General features: G+C 25.9%; 1 protein-coding gene and 1 long non-coding RNA gene across 7 annotated transcripts; both read right to left on the bottom strand.

Moving 5' to 3' along the window:
- Positions 1-2,236: 2,236 nt before the first annotated feature.
- LOC109815157 (protein PIN-LIKES 3) lies at positions 2,237-24,370 on the bottom strand. 6 transcript variants are annotated; one of them, XM_029274728.2, is made up of 11 exons: positions 24,239-24,370; positions 15,666-15,833; positions 11,629-11,708; positions 11,409-11,533; positions 9,759-9,880; positions 9,022-9,273; positions 8,656-8,748; positions 7,917-8,017; positions 7,572-7,624; positions 7,299-7,484; positions 2,237-2,482 (listed from the first exon to the last, which is right to left on the bottom strand). In XM_029274728.2, exons 2-11 carry the CDS (start codon positions 15,798-15,800, stop codon positions 2,358-2,360), a joined length of 1,272 nt encoding a protein of 423 aa, XP_029130561.1. In that variant the 5' UTR covers positions 15,801-15,833; positions 24,239-24,370; the 3' UTR covers positions 2,237-2,357. The 6 variants fall into 6 exon arrangements, with proteins under 6 accessions (XP_029130561.1, XP_029130560.1, XP_029130559.1 ...); XM_029274727.2 differs by having other exon boundaries at positions 15,666-15,853; positions 24,239-24,357; XM_029274726.2 differs by lacking the exon at positions 24,239-24,370 and adding an exon at positions 17,163-17,297.
- Positions 24,371-25,847: 1,477 nt separating this feature from the next.
- On the bottom strand, positions 25,848-27,560 carry LOC145956522 (uncharacterized). Its single transcript, XR_014432780.1, has 2 exons — positions 27,413-27,560; positions 25,848-26,101 (listed from the first exon to the last, which is right to left on the bottom strand). It is a non-coding gene; the product is annotated as an uncharacterized LOC145956522 (long non-coding RNA).
- Positions 27,561-27,572: the final 12 nt, after the last annotated feature.

The raw sequence follows: 27,572 nt of genomic DNA on the forward strand, positions 1-27,572 counted from the left end.
CGAAACATATTTTTTATTCAAACAAACGTTCAAATTAGTGAAATAAATTATAAAATAGTTTAAATGATTTTCTAAACATGGTCTATATCTCAGTCATATGTGTTGTAGTAGGTTTTCTTTTTTCAAATTAAATGATAGATAATTTGAAAACTAAAAGCATGTTGCAGTTTTATTGAAAATGATAATCACATAGTACTAATAATAATGAATTCAAGCCGTTCTTAAAATTAGGATGAAATTATGCTTAACTATATGTAGAATCTAAAATGTTTTCTGAATATAATGTTAAATCTTATCTCTTTTTTTTTTTTTTGTCTAAAATGAGATTTTTTTTCCTTCTAACAATCAACTTGATTTTCAAAAGTCTTTTCATTTATTTTGAATTATTGATTTTTAAAAGCTTGATTTAACCTAAAAGTATTTTTAAATGTACACTTTAAAGTACTATCTTTAATTAAAATAGGATAGCAAAGTAGAGATGCTAATTAAAGTTCATTGAACGGTTTCAATTCACTTCATTAAAATGGATTGAGTTAGGTGGAGTATACTTTCTACCTCACCAGCATGACCTTCAATGCGATGTATAAAAGGACGAGTTAGGTTAGGGTGACCTACCATTTTTTTTTTTGTTAGATATTTTGATCCATTATTTAATATAAGAATTAATCACCTATATACTATATACTATATATTATTAATGTAAAGTTTTTTTATACCGATAACTAATTATATCTTTTAATTATGTCATGTCATGTTAATTTTGTGACATTTTAAAAATTTAATGTTATTTTTTGACACAACTTACGATGAGTTCGATAAGGTAGAATCGAGATTTTTTGTTCAATCTCAAAACTCAACTACTCATCTATTTTTATTTTTATTTTTGTAGATTAAATAATAATCGAGTCTGGCTTGGGTGAAAAAATTAAACCATTCATGGTTATGAAAAGTTGAACAAACATAAAAGAATTGAACCAAATAATTTTTTTCTTTTCATTTTTCTGATATTTTTGAGCTCGGAAACTTCTTTGATGTTTATTTTATTTCGTTTACTTTTATTCAAAATGAGCTCAAGAAAGCCCAATAACTATAATAAAAAAAAAAAACAACAACAACAACAAAAATAAAGAAAAAGAAATCTGGATTATTGGATTGGATTCGTCCAATATATTTTTTAAAATTTTCTCAATGCATTTGATTATGGGTAGAAAGTAGGGAAAATAAAAAAAAAACTAAAATAAAAATAACAAATGATAACAAATAAATAAATGATAAAAAAATAACAAAAGGAAGATAAAATTGGGTGTTTTTGATGACTATTTATATTCATATCTTAGCAATTTTTAAGTGAAGTGTTTTTGTTTTTTTGGAATTTTAAGAGGTAATAAATTAGTGTATTAAATATGTTTTTAGTTTTTAAACTTTTGTCAATTTCAATATTAATTTTTGAATAAATTATATTTGTTTTTAATATTTAAAATTCTCGTTCATGAAAGAAAAAATTTGATATCAGAAACTAAAATGTTAATGAGAGAAAAATTTCAGTAACTAAAAACAAAAATCAATAAAAATAAATAAAAATAAAATAAAAATCCACAAAAATTCATCAACTGAAAACATATTTATTATCTAATAGGTTATTTAAATGTTAATATTCACTATCACTGTAAATACATATATATCACCCCAACCAAACCCGAAATTGAAGAAGTGGTTGTGTATCGAGCAAAAGCCAATGATACATGAAAATGTTGTCGGTAAGAGTGCTTATTATTTTTACAACTCTTGAACTAAGCATTTAGGGTTGTATAATGATAACTACATGTGTATGATTTTTTTAAATTTGTTTAGAAAATTAATAACATTTATTTAAGATACTAAATATTTATATAGGTGTTTTTGTAAATAAATGTGAATTGTTTAAAGCTTAAAATAGTAATTTTTTATATTGGTAAGAATTATAATGACAACAACAAGGATCAAACTTAAGTTTTTATGCATATTATTCTAACTCTATCACTAGGTTAACCTTGTTTAGGGTTTGTTTGAATATAAGTTATAAATACTTTTTAAAGTTTTTCTATTAAAAATAAAGAATATTTTTTAGTAGATAAATTCTCAAAAATACTTCTTAAATTGTATGCAAACAAGTTCATAATGATTTTTATTTTGATTTCTTTTTCCCATTTTCCATTTTCTTGAGGCTACAATCTAAAGTATAAAGTTACAAGCGAAGTACAATAAATATGCTTGATTTACCGATCCTTAGTAAAAACTATAGTTTCAAATATTACTAATTATAAAATGCATTTTCTAAGCATTTGTGAAGCATCAAGAAATCTTTCACTTTCGAATAATTATAATACAAGCCACATATAAAATGTGGACCAAAGTGTTACTGAAACAGCAGCAAAGGAATAAGTTGCAAACATGATAATTGAGCATTCGCCTTCACCAGCTCCAAATAATTGAGTGATCGTACCTGGCACATCCATAAAATTAAGTATATTTCTAACTATAGTGTAAAGCAAAAATGGTTCATATTTTTAAATCAACAAAAAAATGAACATTTTACATGGATATATATATATATAGTATAGATTTCTAGAGAGATTTTCTGAGATCTTTATGGTATAAGAGTCAGGTTAAGGCTTTAAGAATGAGTGTCCAAAATGATAGAGTAGGCTTTGAGATGATCCACTCATGAGGAAGTGATTTTGGATTGGCTAAACTAACTATTGAGCATTGGCAAACGCTAATAGATCTGTTGAAAGGTTAACAAAGAAGTTGCAATGAGAAGATGATGAGCAAGAGTAACATCATTGCATGGATATATTATTGATACTGGAGCTTCAAATCACTTGACAGGGAACCTAAACATTATGCATGATTTGCATAATATTCAAAGTTGTCCAATGGGACCCCTTGATTAGCAACACACTGTTGCAATAAAAGAAGGAGTTGTGTTGGTTGGAGGCTTGAACTTAGTAACATTCTTTATATATAATCCTAATTTGCAATGCAATTTGATATTAGTTTCTCAATTAATTGGTGAATTGGATCGTAGAGTTCAATACACTAATAATTTGTGTGTTATGCAAGATCACACTTCAAGAATGTTGATTGGTGTGGATGAGCACATGGATGGGTTCCATTCTTTTTTCGAGGGTTTCAAAGAGCGATGACTTATAAAATTCATGGAAAGAGTTTGGTGGATTTGTGGCACAAATAGATGGGACACCCATAGTCCATTGATGAATATTACTCAGTTAATTCTTGAAAATAAGAAATAAAAATGATACAGTAGTAAATAAAGCATGTCATATCTGATTTAGAGCAAAGAAAACTAGGGAGAAATTTCCTTTAAGAACATAAAGTTAGTTGTGCATTTCAATTGATCCATTGTGATTTATGGGGAGCGTATAACACCCCTTCAACATGTGTTTTCTATTTCCTCATCAAGAGTATGCTCAAGTGATCTTTATCCCATACATAGTATGTGAATTGTAACAATTTTTTCTCTAGTACATCATGTTTTCTTACCTCTATTTCACAAGAAAAATAAGCATTTTTTCTAGTAGGTGGAGGGAAACCATGGCAGATGAGATACGAGCTTTTGAAAATAATAGAACTTGGGCATTGTCACACTTATCCCCTAAGAAGAAAGTACTTGGATTAATTGGGTCTACAAAATAAAGCATAAATTTGATGGGAATAGAGAAAGGTTTAAAGCAAGATTAGTTATTCTTGGCAATCATCATGTGGAAGTGATTGATTACACCGAGACATTTGCTCCAATTTTCAAAATGGTGAATAAGCATACAATGTTGGTTGTAGTGATTGCAAAGGACTAAGAATTACATTAGATGGATGTTCCAATGCATTCTTGCCTAGGGAACTTGAAGGTGGTATATGAAGCCACCACCTGACTTCATTGTTACGACTTTGGGATGGTTTGTCAACTCAAAAGGTCTCTCTATAGGCTTAAGCAAGCTCTTAGGTTCAAACATTAAAGGAGTACGAGTTCAAACAACCATTTTCTAACTACTATTATAATTTTTTGTAGAAACAAGACTTGTTCCTTGTAGTTTTGAGTTTATGTGGCTAGCCTTATCATTTTTGGAAATGATCATCCAATTATTAAGCTCTTCAAGGATTATTTGCATTTTTCCTTCCATATGAAAGACTTAGGAAAACTCAAATATTTCTTAGGTGTTGAAATGATTTGCTCTTCTAGTGAAATTTTTCTCTGTCAACAAAAGTATGCTTTGGATACCATAGGAGAAACAAGACTTTTAGGAGAAAAATTGTCAAGTACTCCTATGGAGTAGAACTATCATTTGGGTCTTGTTGAGGGATCAAAATTATCTCACCCTAATCAATACAAACTATTGGTGGGACATCTCATTTACCTTGTTTTAACTCAACTAGAATTGTCTTATTGTGTCCACATATTGTCTTAGTTCATGCAATAACTTAGGCAAGAGCATTGGGAAGTTGTGTTGTAAGTAGTTCACTACTTAAAAGGAAATCCAAGGCAATGTGTGCTCTTATGCAGAAACTATGATTTGCAATTGATTGCATGATGTGATTTAGATTGGGGAAGTTGCCCCCTTACTAACAAGTCTCTCATAGGATGACTTATTCATTTGGGTAACTCTCCTATTTTTATTTTTATTTGTGGAAAACAAAGAAAAGCAACCAACAGTTTCACTCTCATTTGCTAAGGCTAAATATCGTTCCACTATTTGCAAACTAAAATGGTTAAAGCAAATTCTTTTCGACCTTGGTATCTCACATTCTCAACCTATCCATCTTCATTGTGATAGCAAAGTTGCTCTCCACATTGTCAAAAACCCAATTTTTCATGAACATACCAAAAATATCAAATTTGAGTGTCATTTTGTTCTTATTGAGATTCTAAATGGAAAAATTGGATCTATTTATGTCTTTACCATTGTGCAATTGGTTGATATACCAAAGCACTTGGTCCTACTTAATTTACTTCCTTGTTGCACAAGTTGAGCATTTGCAATTTGTATGCTCCAACATGAGGGAGCCTAATGAGATTATCTAGCATATTTTGTACATAATCAATTTCTGTATCAAACAAATTTCCAATACAGATTTCTAGAGAGATTCTATGAGATTTTTAGAACATATTTCTAGAAAGATTCTTATAAGAGATTGTTATGAAAAATTTTGAGATATCACTCATGTATATTCATGTATTTGCAAAAAATATGTATGATAGAACAAGACAGTTCTTCTTCAAATTAGAGTTAATTATAATTCATATTGTAAATTACAAACATCTTAGTAATAATATATATTGTATATAAATAAATAAAAATGTTCATGTGATGTTATATTTTTGCATACTATCAATGGGTAGGTATTTATATAAATTAAGAAATAGATAAATGAAAGACGTGATAATAAAGTGGGATTGATGAGTAAATTACTAAGATTTTCTAAAATTACACATAATTCCTTCTTCTTCTTCTTTTATTTTTTTTTATTTTTTTTTTACTTTTACAACAACATTCCTTATACAAAGACTTGGTGTAATGTTTTTCTAAACAATTATAGGGAATTAATATAATTTTTTAGAGGTTTTAATGTTATTTTTTTTTTACAAACAATTAAGGGAAATCGGAGTAGGAGTAAAAAAGAATAATAAATTTATCTACAATCTCATCAAATCTCATATGATATCAATGTAATTTAGTCAATTATTTATATATCATTCTATTCAATGTGAAAATATATAATTTATTTAATGTTATTAATAATACAGATAAAAAAAATACATTATCATTAGTAAACAATTTGATTGTTCAATTTATTATATAAATAATGTCACTTTGAGAAAATACAAAAGAACTAAATGTCAAAGAATGCATATGTTTTACAATAATAAAGACAACAAAGTCTCTTCATATATATGATGCCACTCAATAATACACATATATGAAACGTATTAGATGACATAAATGAGAAAGTTAGAGTAGAGAATATCGACTATATAATTGAAATAAATAATTAAAATTAAAATATCATTGTTGACCTGTATATGATTTATGGCTAAGATTTACTTCTCAAATCTATCATGCTTTCACTAGATATATTTTTTTTATATAGGAATGTTAGGAACACTCTCTAATACTCTTTATATTAAAGGCTGAAATTTATTAGGAATCATGACGTTTGTGAGTTTATATCTCATTTAACAAGTTTTTCTTGATCTAAGGATAAGACTCACCAAATAATTGTGATTTTCAATTAATAATTGAGAAAGTATTGATAAAAAAAGGTGTTAAAAATTGTATTGCAAACATTTCTTAATACATATATAAACACACAAAGATGTATAATAAAAGTATTTGAGCTTATGCTATTTTTCATCACATTTGTATCATGTGAAACCTATATTCGTGTGTCCAAATTCGTTGCATGGGTAATATCCAAATTTGTCTTGATTTTAACAAAATATTCGATTTGACTGAGTATAAGTACTGGATACGAGTAATATTTAATTTATTAAATCAAATACGGAGATGAGAATAGGTTTATATGCACCCGCCCTATACTTATATTTGCTTTAAATTTCTATAAACTTATTTTATTTAGGAATATACATGCCATTTACGTAAATATTACTCTATTTAAAATTTATTTCAAATAAAATTCAATTAATATAATTTTATAACTGATACTTATGTTAAAAATTTATTTTTTATATATTTTTTTTTCAAAAAAAGAAATTTTAATTAATTTTTGAGTGGATTACGGGACGGACACAAATATATCTTATATCCAACAAAAACAATTAAAAATGAGAATGAAAATTCTATACCCAATAAATATAAGGACAAAAATGGAAATAAGGTATGAGATCAAGGATGAAGATGAGGATATTGAAACCAGTATCCGTCCTGTCTTGTTGTCATCCCTACTCCCATAGAAAAATCATGAGACTAAGTAAACTAAGAAATTCATTTGTATAATGTGATCATTTTTTTTATCCACAAATGCTAATCTAATCTGAGATCCAATAGAAACAAGAATGAGAATACAAATTTTATACCCAACAGATATAAGAATAGAGATGAATATAAGGTACGGGATCAGAGACGAAGACAAGGATACTGAAATCAGTATCCCTCCTGTCCTGTTGTCATCCCTACTCCCATAAGAAAATCATGAGACTAAGAAAACTAAGAAAATCATTTGTATAATGTGATCATTTTTTTATCCACAAATGCTGATCTAATTAAGTTTCATAAGCAACTTACTCATGGTCACGGCAGGAGGAAGGGCGAACTGAAGCAGCAAAAGAAACTCATATAATGGATCGCGGTGGATCAACCCCAAACGAATAGCAGCTTTCACTATGCCTACACCTAATGCTGGCAAGACAATACATTTAACCACAATAACTCCAATAACAAGTGGAAGTTGCTTTCCTAGTGCATTCAAACCTGAACAATGCATCCAATTTTGTCATCACCACAATTTTTTCAAACACATCCACTAACCAAATTCAGAAATTCATTTTGTTGATTTACCTTTAATAAGATTTGCTCCAACCAGCAAAGTCATTGCTGGAATGGAAGCATACCTGAAAATAAAGGAAAATAAAAATGTACAATCATATAAAGTACCTTCACTTTTTAATTTTCCTTGAGAAGTGTTTAGATAAGCTTTTCCAATGATAATTTTAGAAAAAAATGAAATAAAATTCTCTATAAATTAAAATTAATTTATGTACAAATGAATTTATAGGAGTTTTCTCCAATTAACTTTTACAAGATCTTAATAGTTTATTGTAACTTTTTATTATAAAAAAATGTTTATAAAAAACTTTATCTAAACTAATCTTAATAACCAAATGCTGTGCATGAGACACTTACCCCAACATGACTACAGACTCCAGAATCACACGAAGAGGTGCACTATCCCCAATTAATAGTTTTCGAAATTGAGGAACTATTCCGATCACTAAACCAACAATCTGCATGCAAAGAAGGGAAAAGTAACCATCTTTGTTAAGAATAGCTAATTAATACGGTTTCATCGTAATTTACAATAAGTAAATTTATCCGTATGAGAAAAATAAGAGGAAAAAAATAAAATAATTTTTTTCATATGCTAAAATTAGTTTATGTCTAAGTTAAAAATTTGTAGAACTTTTCTTTTATTAACATTTTTAAAATTTTATTTTTAACTTTTATATATAAACTAATTTTAATTTATAAAGAAGTTTTTTTCAATTTTTTTTCTTCCTATTTTCCTCTTCTAAAAGTACTTATAAAAAAAATTATTTAAACAAGCATTATCTTTATGTAAAATATGACGGTTATTTCTAATCTAAGTTTTGACATGCTTTTACTTTAGGGCAAAATTTATAACATGCAATTTTTTTCATTAAAATTAAAGTTTTATTTTGATATAATAAAGACCTAAATTAACGGTTAACATGCATGGAGATAAAATTTTAATTCAAATTAAGTATAATTTCCAAAGGATATATATATGTTTTGTCCTCGCTTCCTAACTAACACTTCTCATTTTAAACATTATTCCTTATATGTGTAGTGAATTGAACGAAAATAATACCAAATAAATAAATAAAAATAACTTTTTACTTACCGCTCCAATCGTGGAGGGTGTGAATAGTACCTTCAGGTTGATTTTGTCGACTAATATTGTCAACTGTTTCACAATCGTTTTCTTTTTTGGTACCTGTAAAAAGTCTTTAAATGTATGAACATAATTTCTATCAAATATTATTCACATCTTAACATGAAAAGTGCTTCGTAGTCCACAAAAAAGTAAAACATAAACAAAAGTTAATATAATCTGGTTATATTGGAACAAACGTTAATGTGTGTCTGTTTAAATGCAAATTTAAAAATATTTTAAAAATTTTTATCAAAAGAAATTCTTTATTTTAGTAAAAACAAATTTTTTTTAAATTCTTTTAAATTTATATTCAAACGGGCTCTCTATATATACCTCTTCTACTTGTCCATCACGCATTGTACATTGAATTTCAAATTGCTTCACATGATTTTCAGGTTGTGATCTATCATCAGCAGTAACAACAGGTAATCCTGTGGAACATGTTGAAGGGTTTTCTGGATCAGTTTTTGTTGCTAACACTAGATTTACCATGGAGCCATCATCAACTTTGATTTCTTTGGAAATCTTTGGTGAATATAATCGAACAAGGTTGTATGCATAAGACCAAATGTAAACGGAACCTAGCTGAAAAACCAAGAAGCATAGTGAAAAAATATTTATTTAAAAACAATAAAAAGATGACATTTTTGTTCTCACATTTTTGTTGTATTCTTGTTCCCTATATAAATATTTGAAAAAAGAAAGAAAAGTAGAGATGTACCCTTATCCCATATTAAGTGCCGTCCGAGACATAGACTAAAAAAGTTAATAAATAATTAAAAGATAATAATAATTTTATAAAATTAACATTGTTATTAATCTTATTCATTAAAAAAGATATAATATAATAATAATTTTTTATTGATATAAAGAATATCATTAAAAGTATATATATAAATAAAAATAAATAACTAATACTATATTAAAAAATAAAATGATATTTATTTTAAAACTAATTTTTCTTCTTGTAAGATACTTATTATGTAAAGGATGGAGTAGCATTTTATTTTTGTAATTATTGGTGAAGGGGTCCTTAAAATTTTCAAATGAGTGAAGTTATAGTATCATACTGCCATTGATAGAGAAGCATATGCTAGTGCATTTTTGTAGCAAACATTCACATCTCCAAAAGGACTGCCACTTTGTTTACAGACAGCTGGAACTATAATTATAGGTAAATTTCCCAGATTTCCTGTAGACATCAAACATTCAAAACCCAAATCATTATTGATCATTGATATTAAATGTTGAATTTAATTAGAATTCAATGACAGTTTGTTATTTGATCGTAGATAATTATCATGCATGGTATAATTGATTTTTATAAGGTGTAATTACTTCTTTTTTTATTTATATATAGTTTATATAGTTTTATAAATTTTATTTTTTACTCCATGTAATTAAAAAAAATTTATTTTAGTTTATATATATATACATACTATTTTTTCTGCTTCTTTTTAGTTTTTATCATCTATTTGTACAAAGACTAAAAAGAAGTTTATGTAATTGTAAGATTAAAAAAAAAAAAAAATTGTACGTCCTCTGTTTTTTTTTGTTTGACGTTTACGGTTTATATACAAGAATTAAGAAAATGATTGATATTCCAGTTTTTAAAAATATTTATTACTTACTTTCCTATTATACTCTTTTGATGATTAGAAAAGAAATAGGTACATTGAAAATGAATAAACACATTATTCAGTAAATACACATTAATTATCAAGGATAAAAATGAAAAAATAAATTAATAAGTCATTGATTTTAGAAAAATGATAATGAAAATTGAACAAAAACATAGTGTTAAAACGTCTATAAAAATAGAGGGAGTATAAGAACTACAATGAAATATTTTTAATTAGAGAGATTATAAGATAAAACTTATAAAATTATTGGGATTAAAGCAATAATTAAATCTTTTATAATTGTTTTAAAAATAATATTTTTGAAAATTATTTTGTTGGGATACAATTAAAGTCCTACATTATATAAACATGGGTTTACAAAACTCACATTGTCTCCATTATTAAGTGGTCTTATGAGTAATAATCAAAAATAAAATCATGAGAATTTATGTTCAAAGTAAACAATATATATTTTATCAATGTGAAAACATGTGTGTGAAAACTCTTAATATATAACAAGTGATATCATAGTCGATAGTAGTTAGCTAGACAAGTATATAGTAGAGTTGGTAGGTAAATTCAAGCATAAGATCTCTTGTATTTAAAGCCTTTCTAATAGTGAGTCTATGTACGAAAAGTATTTCTGATAATATGGAGGGTCGAGAAGTGTGTTTTGCTAAAATGAATTAACGATGAAGTGATGCTACAAGTAGTTAGAACATGATTGAGCTCTATAAATTACCATTGTAAACTAGTTCCCACTATAAGGGAATCAAATTATGATTCTTTAATTAAGAAAAAAATTATTAAAATATAATTAAAGTCTCACATTGTATAAACACGAGTTTATAAAGTAAGTACAAGATGTCCCCCATTGTTAAGAGACTATTTTTAGATGATGATGAAAACTAAAATCATGATACTTAAGTTCAAAATGTATAATATTTTATCGATCGAAACATATGTATATAAAAATTCTCGGCACACGACAGTTTCTAATTGGTTGACAATTAAATACTGTATGAAAATTATGCTCTGAAATGTTTATGATATATAGTATGGTATTGATATGAGTTTCTAATATACAAGTGGTGTTACCTGCTGCACAACAACCCAACACCAGGCCTTGAAGGTTAGGAGGAACTCTAGTTAGTTTAACGACTAACAATCCAAGAACTGTCCCAATGAGAAACGTGATAAGAATATTCACGGGCATGAACCACCTGCAAAATTTGTCACATCTTTGCTAATTCAACTGCATATATATATGGTGAATTTGTTTGATATAAGAAAATGAACTAGTAAGAAACAAACTTACAGTTTAACGACATTCCTTAAAGTTATTGTTTCAGCTAGGCTGCTACAAACTAGAGTTGGAGAGAAGACAATATATACCAACTATATATATTAAGAAAAAAGTCATATCAGTAAGTCCTTTAGAAGCAAAATAGAGTAGCTTTTGAAACTTGAACTTTGTTGGCATGTGAAACTAGCTCCTTGATCCAAAACCTGACCAATATTATGTTGATCAAAGTGAAACTGAACCGAAGTTCTTTAAGTAAAATATCATATTTGATTCATGTTGAAGAAAAAAAAGTAGTTGAGAAAACAAATTCCAAACAAACTAAGTTCTCTAATAATAATAATAAGTAAAATAAAAATAAAATGGATCAAAACCATTTCTCTAATAATAATTTATTTTTAGTCTCTCAAATTTAAAATTAGTTTTTTAATTCTTATAATTTCAAAAAATCTTATTTTTTTTCCTTATATTCAATTTTTTTAGGTAATTTGTCAAATAATATTGTATAAAATTTATCTATTGATGTTTTTATTAGTGAAAATATCACATTAAACATAATTGATACTGTGTAATTGTCTCAATATATCACTTTCATATATGTCATTGGTAAATTGAGGGACTAAAACAAGATTTTTAAAAATTATAGGAACTAAAAATAATAATTTTAAATTTAAGAAATTAAAAATATATTTAAGTTTATATTTTATATATTTTAGGATGGCAAAAATACCCGCACCCGCGGGTATCTGTGGATAAAACCCGCTACGGATAATAAATGGATAGGCTAATTGGGTACTCGCAGATAATGGGTACGGATAATTTTTTACCCGTTTATAAATGGGGCGGGGGCGGGTATGATGATATCCATATCCGCGGGTACCCGTTTAATATTATTTCTTAAATATCCTAATTATCCTTGTACCACATAACCCTAAAATTGCACTCTCTCATCTTATTTTCTTACAAAAGTGAGGTTGATGAAGTTATCGACATGTGTTAAGCATGTTATAGAATTATGTTGGATGTAATTTGATTAATTTTCTAGCTTTGATTGGACCAATAAGATTTATGTATTTTAAGTTATTTACTTTCATTTGGAATTATGAGATTGAATTATTGTAGCTTTGTGATGAGACTTTAATTTACTTGTGAGATTGATGTATTTTAAGTTATTTATTATCTTGAATTTTTATTATTATTTCAACAAAAGTAATGTTAAATAAAAGTTCAAAATTAACACTGAATTTTTATTTTTAATATTTCAATGACATTAAAATATAAAAAAGTTATTTGTAATATAATTTTTTTAATTTCTTAAAAATTTTATAAATATCTATGGATATCCGTGGATATCCGTGGGTATTCAAGAAATTCATGGATACCCGCTTAATGAATACCCGCACGGATATAGGGTGGGTATAGGGCCAATTTTCATTCAGCGGGGCGGGGGCGGGGGCGGGTTTACTATTACCCGCCCCTATGGGGCCTCATTGCCATCCTTAGGCAAAACAGGTCATTTCACATATTTAGATGTGCTCTGTTGCAACCCATCAAAAATGGGTTGGGTTAGATAAGCTTGTCAAATGAAAACAAACTAGATATTTTAAACTGTCCTACTTAAAGGTGGGTTGGCCGGCTAGCAAGCTAACACACTAAAAAGAAAAAGTTATATATTTATTTTTGGTACTTATTTTAGTATATTTAATTATTTCTTAATATCTAAAAGACTGATATAAATTATTACACCTAAATAATAAAATAAATCTCAAATTACAATAAATTTGATTTGCAACACAATAAATATCAAATTTTCTAAATAATAAAATAAATATATAAGAATAATAATAATTCTTTCAACATATTTACCATATATAAAAAATCTTAAATTATATATAATAAAATAAATCAAATATATTAACTTATTTACTATACAACAAATAATAAATTAATCATAATAAATATAATGTGACTTAATTAAATTTATCATTAAAAATAAAATAAAAAATAGGTACATCAAGAGAACAATCTGTCTCAATCGGCTATTTGGTGTAACAGACCAAATGAGTTAAGATATCCAACCCGACCTTTTGGGAGGTCAAAGAGACAATCGGCATAACTTGAACCCATTTTATTACTATTTTAATATCTTTTGAGTCGGTTCTTTTAGAATATATATTTTATATTTTAGATTAGGTATTTTAAAACACAATTTTAATGTTTTAGAATGAGTGTTCTGCAACACATTTTAACATTTTAATATTTTGGAATAGAATATTTTAATATTTTAGAATGAATATTTCAAAATTATTTTAAATTTATATAAGGTAATTCATTTATTTGAAGAATTTTAAATTTTTTTGAAGTAAAATATTTTGTTTGGATGAAGAATTTATAAAAAATTTAAAATTTAAGCATTAATTCTTTAAAATAGTAGAATTGCAAATTTTTTGAAAAATGAAAGAATTTGAAATTTTTTATATTTGTTTTTCTTATTTCACTTATATAGTTTATCTTATCTCTTCATTCTTTTAATTATTGAATATTTAAAAATATTTTTAAAATTATTAAATATTATCTTATATTAATTTTTAAAATTATTAAATATTATCTAATATTAATTTTGAAAATTATTAAATATTTAAAAATAAATTAATATTTTTTTTATAAAATTTAATTTAAAAATCTCAAAATATAAATATATTTTTAAAATTAATTTTACTATGATGGAATCAAATTATCATATTTAACCTAATAATTTAAAATTTAAAATATTTAAATTAACTCATTCAAACAAAATATTTTAAAAATAATAAAAATTGAAATCAAAATAATTTAAATATTAAAAATTTAAAATTTCTTGAATTTATAAAATTTTTTATCCAAACACACTATTAAGATTTTAAATCGAGTGTTCCGGAAGGTATATTAAAATAAGAATACTTAAAAAAAATATAAATTAAAATGACGTATGTGTGAAGTAAAACTACGAGCCATGTGTCTATATGAACTTGTTGAATAATTTAACGAATAATTTCACATTCACGTGTGTTCACGGTTCAAAGCAAAGATCAAACACGGGCCTGTCATCTTTTTTCTAAGTTTTTTTTTTTTTTTTTTTCCTGTGCTTCACGTTAATTCTTTTTTATTTTGCCCCCATTTTGTTCATTTTTTAGTTATTTATTTTATCATTTGTATATTTAATGTATTCTTGCAATGATCCTCAATTCAAATTATTCAGTTAAATGGTGATGTGCCAAACAGCAATTAATGTCCGTTGTTTTACAAAAGCCACAAAATCTTGCATAAATAAATAAAACTTGTAACATGAAACATCATCACTTTCCAAAAGGTTCTCCATGAGAACAATATCGAATTTCATTAATTGAAATTTTTAAGGAATACAACATCGTAAAAACTATATAAATATTTTTTTATAAAAGAAAATATTGAACAAGGAGCAATATTGACTGGTAACAAGGAGCAATGGATGGAAAGGATTAGAAGAGAATAAGCATAGAAACTTAAGTTCGAACTTTATTATATCAGTAATATTTTTTATCTTTAAAAAAATTGACGAGCTAACAATAATAAATTGTAACTTTTAACATATAAATGGATAAAACTTACTAGCAATATCATAAATTAATATTATCGGTGTAATTATCCGATTAAAATTGAAATTCATCTTAATATAAGGATTTCGTTAAATTCAATATGTATTTTTACAGTAAAATTCTATTTTTTTTTATGATATTATTGTAATAAAGTTTTCATTGATTTTACTGATAATTAATCTATGTCAAAAAAATTTGACAAAATATTTTTATTGAAAATTTCTTTTTATACTATGTTTTATTCGTATACACAATATTTAAACTTGAAATCTTACTTAAAAAATTTAAGGTCAAAATCACTTGATCGGTCAAAAACTTGTTGATAAATTCTAATTTTAATAAGAGAATAATATTAATGGTGACTACAGCAATGTATTCAATTTTGTCTTAAATATATAATATTTGATATAAAATAAAGAAAGAAAATGTGAAACTTACAGTATTCAAGTTTTTTCTGGCAGTTTCCCCGAGTATGTTAAAGCGATTAATGGCAAGAATTGTCCCCACAAGAGTAATCAACAATACCTTCAAAACTGGCATTAATGCCACAATGAAAAGCTTCAAAAACTCCATCTTGTCTTCTTTCTAGCTTTTCTCTTTTTCCACCTATAAATCAAGTTGTATTCCTGATATATAAGTTTCATATAAACATCAAAATCAAATGGATTTAGTGCCAAGAACATATATAGTTCATATTTTCTTAAAAGCTTTACAACAATATAATATGTATATAAGCTTATGATTATCATTCCTCTTTGGCTATTTGTTCATAACCAATTGAATCTCAACAATGATATGTTTGAGGACGAAAAAATGAGGAAATCTTTTGTTGTTTAGTCTATTATAATAATCCTACAATAGGCTGATTAAGTACCATGCATAATATTATTGGAGAATTGTTGAATAATTCAAAGCATTAATGCTTATAAATTAATGTTACCAGCCTTTATAAACAAATTCGAAAATACTAATGAATCATTGGTTTGAGTATAGTTAAACTTGATTTTCTTAAATAAAGTTGAATTTGAGCATTGTAAATAGAAACAAATATATATATATATATATATATATATATATATATATATATATTGAAAAGTATGATCTCATTAAAGATAGTCAACCATTTAAGTTACAAATTAGTCATTAATAAAGTTAATAATTATTTTGCACTAATCACAATTATTTAGAAAAAAAAAATTAAACATATTAATATTGAATTTGGTTATGGATATATAAAAATTAGACGGTTGTTTCCATTTCTGTAAGCCATGATGTTTCTTGTTTGAAAGAACAATGACAACTACGTACAAGCACCTGCTAATTAACATGAATGAATGAATACTCCTAAAAAGAGCATATCCTATGAAGCTGTTTAACTAAATGTTTATGAGTTTTTATGCATTGAAGCAAATAAAGTTGAGTTCTTATAATTGAAAGAATAAATAATCTTTTAAAACCTCTTTTAAGAACTTTAGTATTGAAATAAAATTTTGTTGGTGTTCTTAAATTTGAGGTGGCATTATTGTAAAGTCTACAAAAATAAGTTAAGAACCCAATTAACAAGAACCTCAGTATAGGAGATATATGCTCTAAGTGTAGAGAACAATATGCATGAAGGAATGTGATAGCATATATCATGAATTTAAACTATTTTTTTTTTTTTTACAAATGAAAGTTTAGATTAGGACAATACACAATTCATATAAATTGTATATCTCATTATTAGCACAAGTCTGCATGAAAGAATATAAAGTATAAAGAAAACTATATTTAAATTCATGTCTTAACTAATAAGAACATAGAAACTTAATAGTTGCGTCATTCTTACTGGCTAAAAAATCTATGCATGCATGCCCATATGCAAGTAGAGAAAGAACAATTTAGCTAACTAGAATGGAAAATGTTGGATGTTTTGAGATAAACAATCTTCATTACCTGATGCTTAGATATCTTGGCTTATATGAGAAGGTGAGAAGGTGAAGTTGTGGTGTTTTAAAGGTACTTTGGTGACTTTAGTGGTTAAATAAGTGCTTCTAATGCATGAGCATCGAGAGATATAAATATATTCACATGACCATACCGCACTATACCTAAAAGTACAAGACAAACTCATATTGGTTACCAAGTCTACCACTCAACTTATTTTTTAAGTCATAACATTTCTCAATGGCATTGTTGACCCATTATTTACTACTTGGTGCAACAACTGTAAGATTTAACTAAAAAAATGTCATATACCGACGTAAGTTTGTCTTTATAGTTATAATATTTATCTAATAAAAATTAGATTATTGTTAATATAGATAATATTCTTTTAGCAATCATAATTATATAATAAAAACAACAAGATTTATACTTAGTATGTGTATACTATTTCAACTACCATTACAAAGTTAACCCACCCTAATAGTTCTGGTAATATATATAGATAATATGAATTATACTATTAAGGATTTTATTTGAAGTACAAATATATATATATTATTGATATACACTGCAAGAAAATTGACATATAATGACACCCTATAATAATATTATATATGTCACTAAAAATTATTTTTACCTATATAATAATTACAATATATGTTAGTATATTATTAAAAAGTGTGGGTATAAACTATAATAACACATAAAATATGTTGTTAAATTTCATTCAAAATCAACACTAAAATTGTGCATAATTATATGTCAAATATATATATATATATATATACCTACATATATTGTATTTATAGTGACAATTTTTGTATGTCGCTATATGTAACATTTTATTTTTTTTTTAGTGACATCATGTTAATATTAATATAATGCAGCATATATATTTGTTCTTAGAACTATTAAATGAGTTGGTGTGTCTCAATCATAGTTTGTTCTAGGCCCAAAATTTTAGCAGAAAGCTTCGTTCATGGCCTATTTTTTATTTAAGTTTTATAAAAAAAAATATCGGACCAAATAATTCTACTAGGTTGAGTCTGGAAATTTTTGGTAGTCTGGCCTAATTAGTTTGTCATGACTACTAAAAATTTTATTTGTTAATAAAAGAATAATAAATATAAAAAACTTATTCACTTTTTTCATCTAGTTTTTTTCTTATCTCTTTCTTCCTTTTACGTGACATCACTTATCATATCATATTATTATTATTATTATTATATATTATTATTATTATTATTATTATTATTATTATTATTATTATTATTATTATTATTATTATTATTATTATTATTATTATTATTATCTCCCTTCATGTCCATACACCACAATTTTAGAGTATACTAATTAATATCAATACTCTGAAAAAATACTGCATTAACAAAAGTAATTTTAACATTTCTTTTATATATGTCAACATTTGTATTAAACAAATGTACGTATATATGTAACAATACTAAAGGATTATTTATATTTATATAACAATACATATCCCAATATGATCATAGATATTAGCTGTGTGACAGCTTGCAAAAAATCAGCCATCATCAACTTTTGATTAATTTGTGTGTCTCATCACAGAGCAGAATGAATAAGATAGAAAAAGACAGACATGTCCACTAGGAACGCATATAACTAAAAATGGCAATTTATAGTAGGCTTAATTAGGTGAGCACGAGTTTATCTGTTAACAGTACTACTTCAAACTTTCTAGTTATTTTTTTAATAATTAACGGAAGGTTTAATGGATTTTTAGTGTAAAAGTTTTTAACTCAGTTAGTCAATACAAAATTATTGTTTGTATTATTTTTAAAATAATTATTATAAAAATAATTAACAAATTAATTATATATAATAATTTATAATTAGATGGAAGTATAAAGTATGTTGTCTTTTTCTCGTTAATAAATGAACAATATTTACATATAATTTTTTTAGGTACCGTTAGTATAAGTTATTTATTCAACTAAAATTGAAGTTTGTTTATATGTATTTAAATTTAATATAATACAGAGATCAATAATATACAAAGTAAGAACTATAATTTTAATTAGTGAATTAGTACATAAATACTGTAACTAAGTTTGTCCTTAATAAATGCTATAAGAGTAATGTTACCCTTTACTCTTTATTTCTCATGTGCTAAGCCTCCTTTTTAAGTCTCCCTTCTTTCATTTTAACCACACAAGTTTTTATCAAGTTAGAGTTTTATTCTTTCTCGTTTTATTTCTCAGCCTTCTCCATTCAAATTTTTCTCATTTGGGCAAAAACTAATTTAGGTTTAAATATGTTTTTAGTCCCTCAAATTTAGAGTAATTCTATTTTTGGTTCCTTAAATTTAAAATTATTATTTTTAGTCCTTATAATTTCAAAAAATCTTATTTTAGTCCTTATATTTAAATTTTGTTAAGAAATTTATCAAATATTATTGCATTAGTATCCCTATTAGTATCCTTATCCGTGAAAATATTACATTAAATCCAGTTGATGTTGTATAACTGTATTAATTAATCACTTTCAAATATATTATTGTTGTCCTAAGGGACTAAAATAAAATTTTTGAAAATTACAGGGACTAAAAATAACAGTTTTAAATTTAAGAGACCAAAAATAAATTTATCTTAAATTTAAGGAACTAAAAACATATTTAAACCACCAATTTATTACTTTTCTATATTCGTATATTTCCTTTAAAAGGTCAATTCTTTATTATATCTTAACAATATTCCCCATTAGTAATATTACTCAATTTTTAACATTGTCTCATATGGGCTAAGAGAATCATTTTTTTCTAACGTGGCTAAAGAGAGTCAATTGAGACCGATGTATTTTTAAAATTTTGATAAAATGTTTTTTAAACAAATGATACTATAAAAGAATTAATTTTAAAATAGTATAATTAAAATAATTAATTTATAATTGTCAATGATATTTTGTCTTTTTTAAAGATTATAAATATCTTTCATAGAAAACAATCATGCTCAAATTGAATAAAATTATTATAATGATATGCAAAATTATTCTCCTAATATTCAACATAATTATAAATTTAGGACATGAACCTAAAATCTTTAATTAAGCTAAAACAGTCTCATATCAACTTATTTACACGTTTAAGGCTTTTTGATAAAGATATAGTTTAAATAATTAACTTTATTTGAGGGTAAAAATGTTTCTAAAATTTTAGTAGTCTTGTGTACAAAACTTTGTTATGTTTATTTTAAAAATTAAATTTTTTACTTCTTCCAAAATTAATTTTGAGAAGCAAAACAACTCGCCAACCACTTGATGCACTTTATACCTACACTCGTTTTGCCATAATGTGATTTTGGCTTCAATCTAAATGGAAGTATACTAATGGCCACTACAATTTTGAGGATAATTTTAACTTTCTTACGTACACACATATTAAGCATTGTTTTCTTCTTCTCTTTTTCCATCATATATATCAGTTTGTCTCTATTCCCTTCCTATTTTTCTTTTCATGCATACATATCTTTGATGTGAGAAACGATCTTTTTTTTTTTCTAATTTAAAAGAAAAACAACAACCAAATCGGGGTTATTAGACACAACATATATATACACTGATTTTGAAAATGAAACCAGAGGAAGAACTTGCCAGTAATGGGTGTTTGGTACGTTTGTTTTGTAGTGCACAAAGAAAACAAAGTATTGTATACACTCCATGCTGATTTGTGAAAAACAATGACATAGCTATGGCTGAGAAAACGAGTCGAGTCAAGTTGATTAGTTACTAAAATTTGAACTTGTATTATGAGAAAAATTGATTATTCAAATTTGAATTATTTATTCAATCGAGTTTAAATGAAAGCTTGAGTTTCACTTGTATAATTCATTCTCAACTCAATTATTTACGCTTTTACGAAATTTTCTTAAATTATTTTTTGACTTTATCATTATAGCATTTAATATTATCTAAATACTAAATAATTTTCTAATAGAAATAAAAATGTACTTAAAATATGATAGGTGGAATTAAATTATTTTAGAGTATTACATTTTCATAATTTAATAAATAGAAAATTATAACTTATTAATTATTGTATAAGAGATCTATTTACTTTAAGGAGATGTTTAGTACACGAAAAACTTTTATTTTCTTGCGAATCTGAATGTTAGTTTCTTGTATTTTGTTTTTTATTTAAAAATAACATTTTTAGAAAACATTATTTCTTAGAAATGATTTTTGCATAAGTTTTTCAAAAAAATATTCCTATAAGAGAGATGAAAAACTAACTTTTCTGAGATGAAAATAAAGTTATAATGTGATATAAAAATGTCATGTTATCTTTATTTAGTGTAGTAAAAATCTTTACTCTCAAGTAAAATTTATAAACATTCCCAAAAATATTTATAATCAAGCAAATAAAATTTCATCAATCTTAGATATCATAATTCCCAAGCATGAAAAAAATTGTTGTGTACCAAATGCTTCGTAAGACTAACTCTTAATAGATTTACTTCACTCAATAAATAATGTTTTACATCAAATTTTAATGATTCAACAATTGAATTAAAAGTTCTTAATGTATAAATCAAATATACAAATTTAAAAAAAAATTCAAAATCATATGATATACTTTGTTATATAAATTTAAATTAACGTATAAAATATTTTTATGATTATTTGTCAATTTGAATTAATAAAATGATTTACAAATTTGATATAAATAATAAGAATTTTTAGTTGAATAGTCAAATAGTTGAAATTTGATGTAGAACATGAGATATTGAGTGAGATAAATTTATAAAAACTTACTTTTAAAATAAATAAATTTCTCATAAATAAAGAGGATTATCCAATTTGGTGTACATATTTATGTTTTCACACTTATTTTATTAATGTGAGGCTTTATTTATTATATCATCAACAAAATAATATATACATTAAAAATTAAAAATGTAACTATTATTTAATTATAGACTTTGATGTATAACAAAAAATTTAACTTTATCATAATTATTTTTAAAACCATATATATAATATTTGTAAATAATCGACTGATCCCAAAAAATTACACTCATTTTGAAAATAATGATATAGTTTTGCTCCTTTTGAAAAGCATGTGATGTAAGGTGATGTACACAGATGTAGGTTAACAAGTATTTGAATAATTTACATTGGGCTGCTAGCCAATCGTATTTGGGAGTTAGGCTATAATGCTAATCTGGCCCACTTTGAGCTGGCTCAGTGTAGACATTTCACTACTTTTTTCTTAAAAAAAAAAAACAAAAAAGATTCAGACTCTAAAAGAAGAAAAAAAAATTATACTTATTTTCATTTGTATAATTCATGGTTAAGAAAAGCTAAATTAATTAATATAATATAACTTTAAAGAGCATAAGCCAAAAGGAATTAATAAATATATAATTACTAATGACTAATTTGGTTAGTATAAAAAATTGATATGTACATTATTGACCAATTTAAAATTTTAAAATTAAGGCAGCACTCCTTCAATATCAAAATATATTAATTAAGTATTTATTCAATAGGTTCATATAATAAAAGAGTTTATGTAATAAATTTAGCCTATAAAATTATTGAAATAATTTAAAGAAAAAACTTATATTGATAAGTTTCACTAAACTCAAAATATAAAGTGAAGTCAAAATATTTTTTAAAAAATCACTAAAAAATATATATTTTATAAAAAAAAATCACAATCTACTTTCATAACATTAAATAGATTTATTTTAACTCATTTAATTAAATGTCTCTTTAGTCTCACTAAAGCCATCAAAACAAGGGAGAAATGGTTAGTATAGCTGTCAAATGTGGGATGCAGTGGTTTGAATATTAACTATTAAGTTAATTTTTATGAAGAGAAGTAATGTGGCAGGTAATTTCTAAATCATTTTAGAAATAAATATTAAAGCTTTATTACAGTTCTATGCATTATCATTTTCTCTTTTATTAGTATTTAATTTTAAAATAAAATAATAGATTAAAAGAGATAAGAAGTTAAGAATTTTTTTTTAAAATATTTTCTTGATGTAGTTATTTTACTAAATGATAAGTCATTGTAAATATTAAATTTCAAACAATGTAACTATTAAATTAAAAGTACTTTAATAGATAATTATATTATTAGTACAAAATATCTAGTAATTTTATTAATGACTAATCTTTAATATAGAACCTTAACAAAACTTCTCTTTATTCAAATTTGAAATCATACTTAAAGGATTCAAATTCAATTTCACTTTATATGAACGTCCATAAATGTATAAGTCTAACATAGACAATATTGTAGAGACATGTGTGAGTGTGATGTCTATGTCAATCAAAGTGTTATTTAGTATAAATTTTAATTATGTAAAATAAATATTTGTTGCATAAGAGTGAATCTCGTTCCCATAACCCGTCCCGTCGTTGTCCAATTGGAACATACTTGTTTTAGGTGTATTTTAATGCAAATGAAATGTCTATTCTTTATTAATGAAGCATGACTCAACCTGTTCTCTTATCTTCATCTTTTATGGAAGGTTTGTAATATACACATGAATATGCCCTTTTAAAAAGTGGTGATTAATCATCATCATCATCACATAAACAAACCATAGCCATCCAAATTGGGAACAGAAAAGGAAGAGAAATCTAACACATAATTACTCCTTTTAGAAGAAATAACCGAGTGCAAAGAAAAAGGTGTCTATTAGTAAAAGAACATGCCTCAATTCATGTATCTTTTAATTTTTATCAGATTATGGTTTTGTTATCTATAAGGTAAGATTTTGATCCTACCCATCTCCATCTCACGTTTCACACTAAGTTCAAAAAAGAAATTCCACAAAAACTTTTTTAAAAAAGGAAAACTATTCTAGTGGAGGATTACATATCTTTGAAGTAACCATAGGATGAATGCTTGTAGCTTATCTTTACCAAAAGACCTAGCTGGTCATTTTTACCTAGTTTCTCTTTTTAACTATGACTATTTTAAAAATCTTACTTAAGAGAATCGAATCAAATTTTACTAAATCAACCAGTTCCTAGAAGAGATTATATATCTTATTATAATCACTTAAATTTCAATGGAAGATAGAAAATCTTACTGATTTTGAGTTGATCTACTCTTCTGCGTTTTCACTTTTCATCGTATTTTCTTCTTCCTCTTTCTTTCAGCACTCTTAATTAATAATTCATCTCATGTCAATGTCAGTACACTTCCCTTGCTCAACTGAAATTATTCCCCACCTTGCTACCTATTTATAGATTCAATTTGATATGGATCACGTGTATGTGTAAATTCATTGCATCTAAAAAAAATTTATAGTCTTAATTATAACTATTTTTTCTACTTAAAACTAATTTGAGGCGAACGGAAGTGTTGTTTCATTCTAAAGTACAACGAAATTTGATCTCACATGCATGACCTAATTGTTGAGTGTGTGTGAAGCAATATTACTTGATATTAATTTAAGCTTTTTACTATTAAATATAAATATTATGGAGTTAGTGAATTAACTAATATAGATTGTTTTATCTTAATTAATCTTGACTTCAAATTTTAAAAATATAGTTACATTAAATATTCATAAAAGAAAAAAATTTATCTAACTCGTAAGATTGGCTCTAAAAGAAAATATATTTGTGATTTTTATAAGAAAAAAGTGTTAATAAGTACAAAATAATATTTGAAAAGACATAACATTTATTTTCCATCAAATTAACCTTTACACTTTTCGATTTTTATAACTATAATTATATGGATAGTACATATAAATGAATAATCATTAGTACAAAACGAGAGTTTTCTATGAAAAAAAAATTATATTAGCTCCAAATCACACATAAAAAAAATGGCGTGATAAAATTGTAAATATAATAATTTTTTATGTTAGATATTGTTTTATTCGATATAAAAATTGTTTTTTATATTAGGTAAATCAATATTAGTTATAAAAAATGTTAGATTAATCTTAATTTTTTTATGATGGGTATTAATTCACCTAATACATAAAGTGTTGGCTCTAAGTTTTCTATTTTGAATGAGTCAACACTTAATATAGAATATATCTTTTTATATTGGATGAAAATGCACTCGTCATAAAAAGCCTTTTTTTTTAGGGCCTAGGGTGTGAAATCAGTTCACCCATTTCATCATCTTCAACCTCACTTTACACCTCCGTACACCCACTTCGCATATTTGGCTCTAGTGCTTTATTATGACTTTTGATGACATTATGGTGCTTTGATGACCTCATCGTACTATGAACATGCTATAGTGGCCTCCTCCTCATAACTACAACTAGTTCATCATCATTTTTTATTTTGCATTTTCAAGTTTCAAATTGGTATAGATAGTTTGGTTATTTATGGTGTATGTTATTTGATTTTGATTGCTTTATGTTGTTTTGATTTTATTGGGATTTTATGGCTGAATGTTGTGGTTTGGAATTTTTTTAGGGTATGCACACAAGGTGTTTGACAAAATATTCAAAAATGTATTAGGGTGTTTTGGGCTTGATTATGGTGTTTTATGTTATAGAGATTAGACATCACTTGTGTTGATATGGTGTTTAAGTTCGGGATGGTTTAGGTATTCTTATGGATTCCTATTTGTTACTAGTTTGAGGCATATTGGGGTTAGTTTTGGGGGCTAATTTGTGTAACATCCTTTATCTTGCATACATGTAAAATTAATACTTTGTAACAAGGATATAAAAATCTTCAAATGACTTGTATAAATAATCAAAATGAAATATCTAACATGGAGTAAAGAGTCTCACATAACAAATACTTGAACAAAACTTCATACTAATATGTAAATATAAAACTAAACATAAATCCTATCAAAAGAATTAATAAAACAATATCCTTAATCTAAGTCTTGATGTCATATGTCCTATCAAAGCACTCCCAAGACAAGAATTAAGCATCATCGCCAACATCATCAAGATCCTGATAAGCCTCACCTGCAACAATATTCATAATAACAAGATATAGAACAAAGGGAGTGAGAAAATTTTTCACTCTAGCTCATGACATTAAATAAAAGATGAATAATCAAACACACTCCATACACCATTTATACATTAACATGATATTAATTAACAAATAATTATCACTATCAAACACAATAACTCATTTGTCACTATTAACGCAATCACTCATTCATAACGCATTAATCATAAATAATTTAGTCATGTGTGAATATGAAATGCAATAGGCATAGACTCTCAATTTGTATACATGTGGTACCAATCTCAAGATATGTGCAGTGCATATTAAACGATATGCTAATTTGTTTATTTGTGTGCATATGATGCATGTCACATAAACTCTTTATCATATCATGAATCATTACACATACTCAATCATTTTCTATGCATACAATTTATTGTGTACACAATTTGCCATATATACAATTTACCATATACATGATTTACCATACAAGAGTCAAGTATCTCATTCAAGCATTTTATCAAACATACTTGTTTATTTCACATTCATCAATATTCAAATTACTCAATAAAACCTCTTCAACTCGAGTAAATAAATAATTTTTATATTACCTGGCAGAAGCCCATCCACACTTGACACAACTCATCCAAAGAGCACTCATAACTCTAGGGATTGCTCATGCCCGACGTGACCCATCTCACGCTCAGTGAGATAATAGTAGGGATTTCCCTGAAGTCCCTATACTCGATGAGCCTCAACCCACGACCAATTCTGAATGTAACAGAGGCTTGTGGCCTCAATAGTGCTCAACGAGGCATATCTCATGTTGATGCAAACAGAACAAAGAGTAAATCCTTCTCTCAAGCACCACAATGCCCGACGAGACACAAATGGCACCCGACGCCATATTAGAAACCCAAAACTTGCAAAATCGCAATTTGTGAATAATGAATCCAAAACATGCATTGGTAAAACACTTTAATTTACTCATGCAATACATCCACAAGACACGAATTCCATACAATTACATATTTTTATTAACAACTCACACATTAACCATTCAACATATATCTTTAGGGTTTCTACAAGAACCCATAGGCAACTCAAAACATACCAAAAAGGCTCATAACACAAAATTAACTATAAACAATTGTGATAATCAATAGGAGGGTAAAAGAGTCATGGAATAGACAACCAATCACTAACAAAAAGTAATAGGCTTTCCTCTTTATATAATGCATACAATATACAGAGGTTGAGGTCAACCTCACTATCCATCAATTACCCCATGCCCTAGAGCGAGAATTCTCACTCCCCCTTACCTTAATCAGCAAAAATGAAGCAACATGGATCTTTGGGATGATCTCCTCTTGACTCCTTTCCTCTTGGTTTTTCTAAGTGTAAAAAGAAAATAAGAGCAAGAGTAGAAAACTAACATGTCTCTCCTTTTAATATTAAACCTAACTCAACCTCCCTCTAACT

The sequence above is a fragment of the Cajanus cajan genome, chromosome 3 (assembly GCF_000230855.2).
Source record: "Cajanus cajan strain Asha chromosome 3, NIPB_CcT2T_4, whole genome shotgun sequence".
Lineage (NCBI taxonomy): Eukaryota > Viridiplantae > Streptophyta > Magnoliopsida > Fabales > Fabaceae > Cajanus > Cajanus cajan.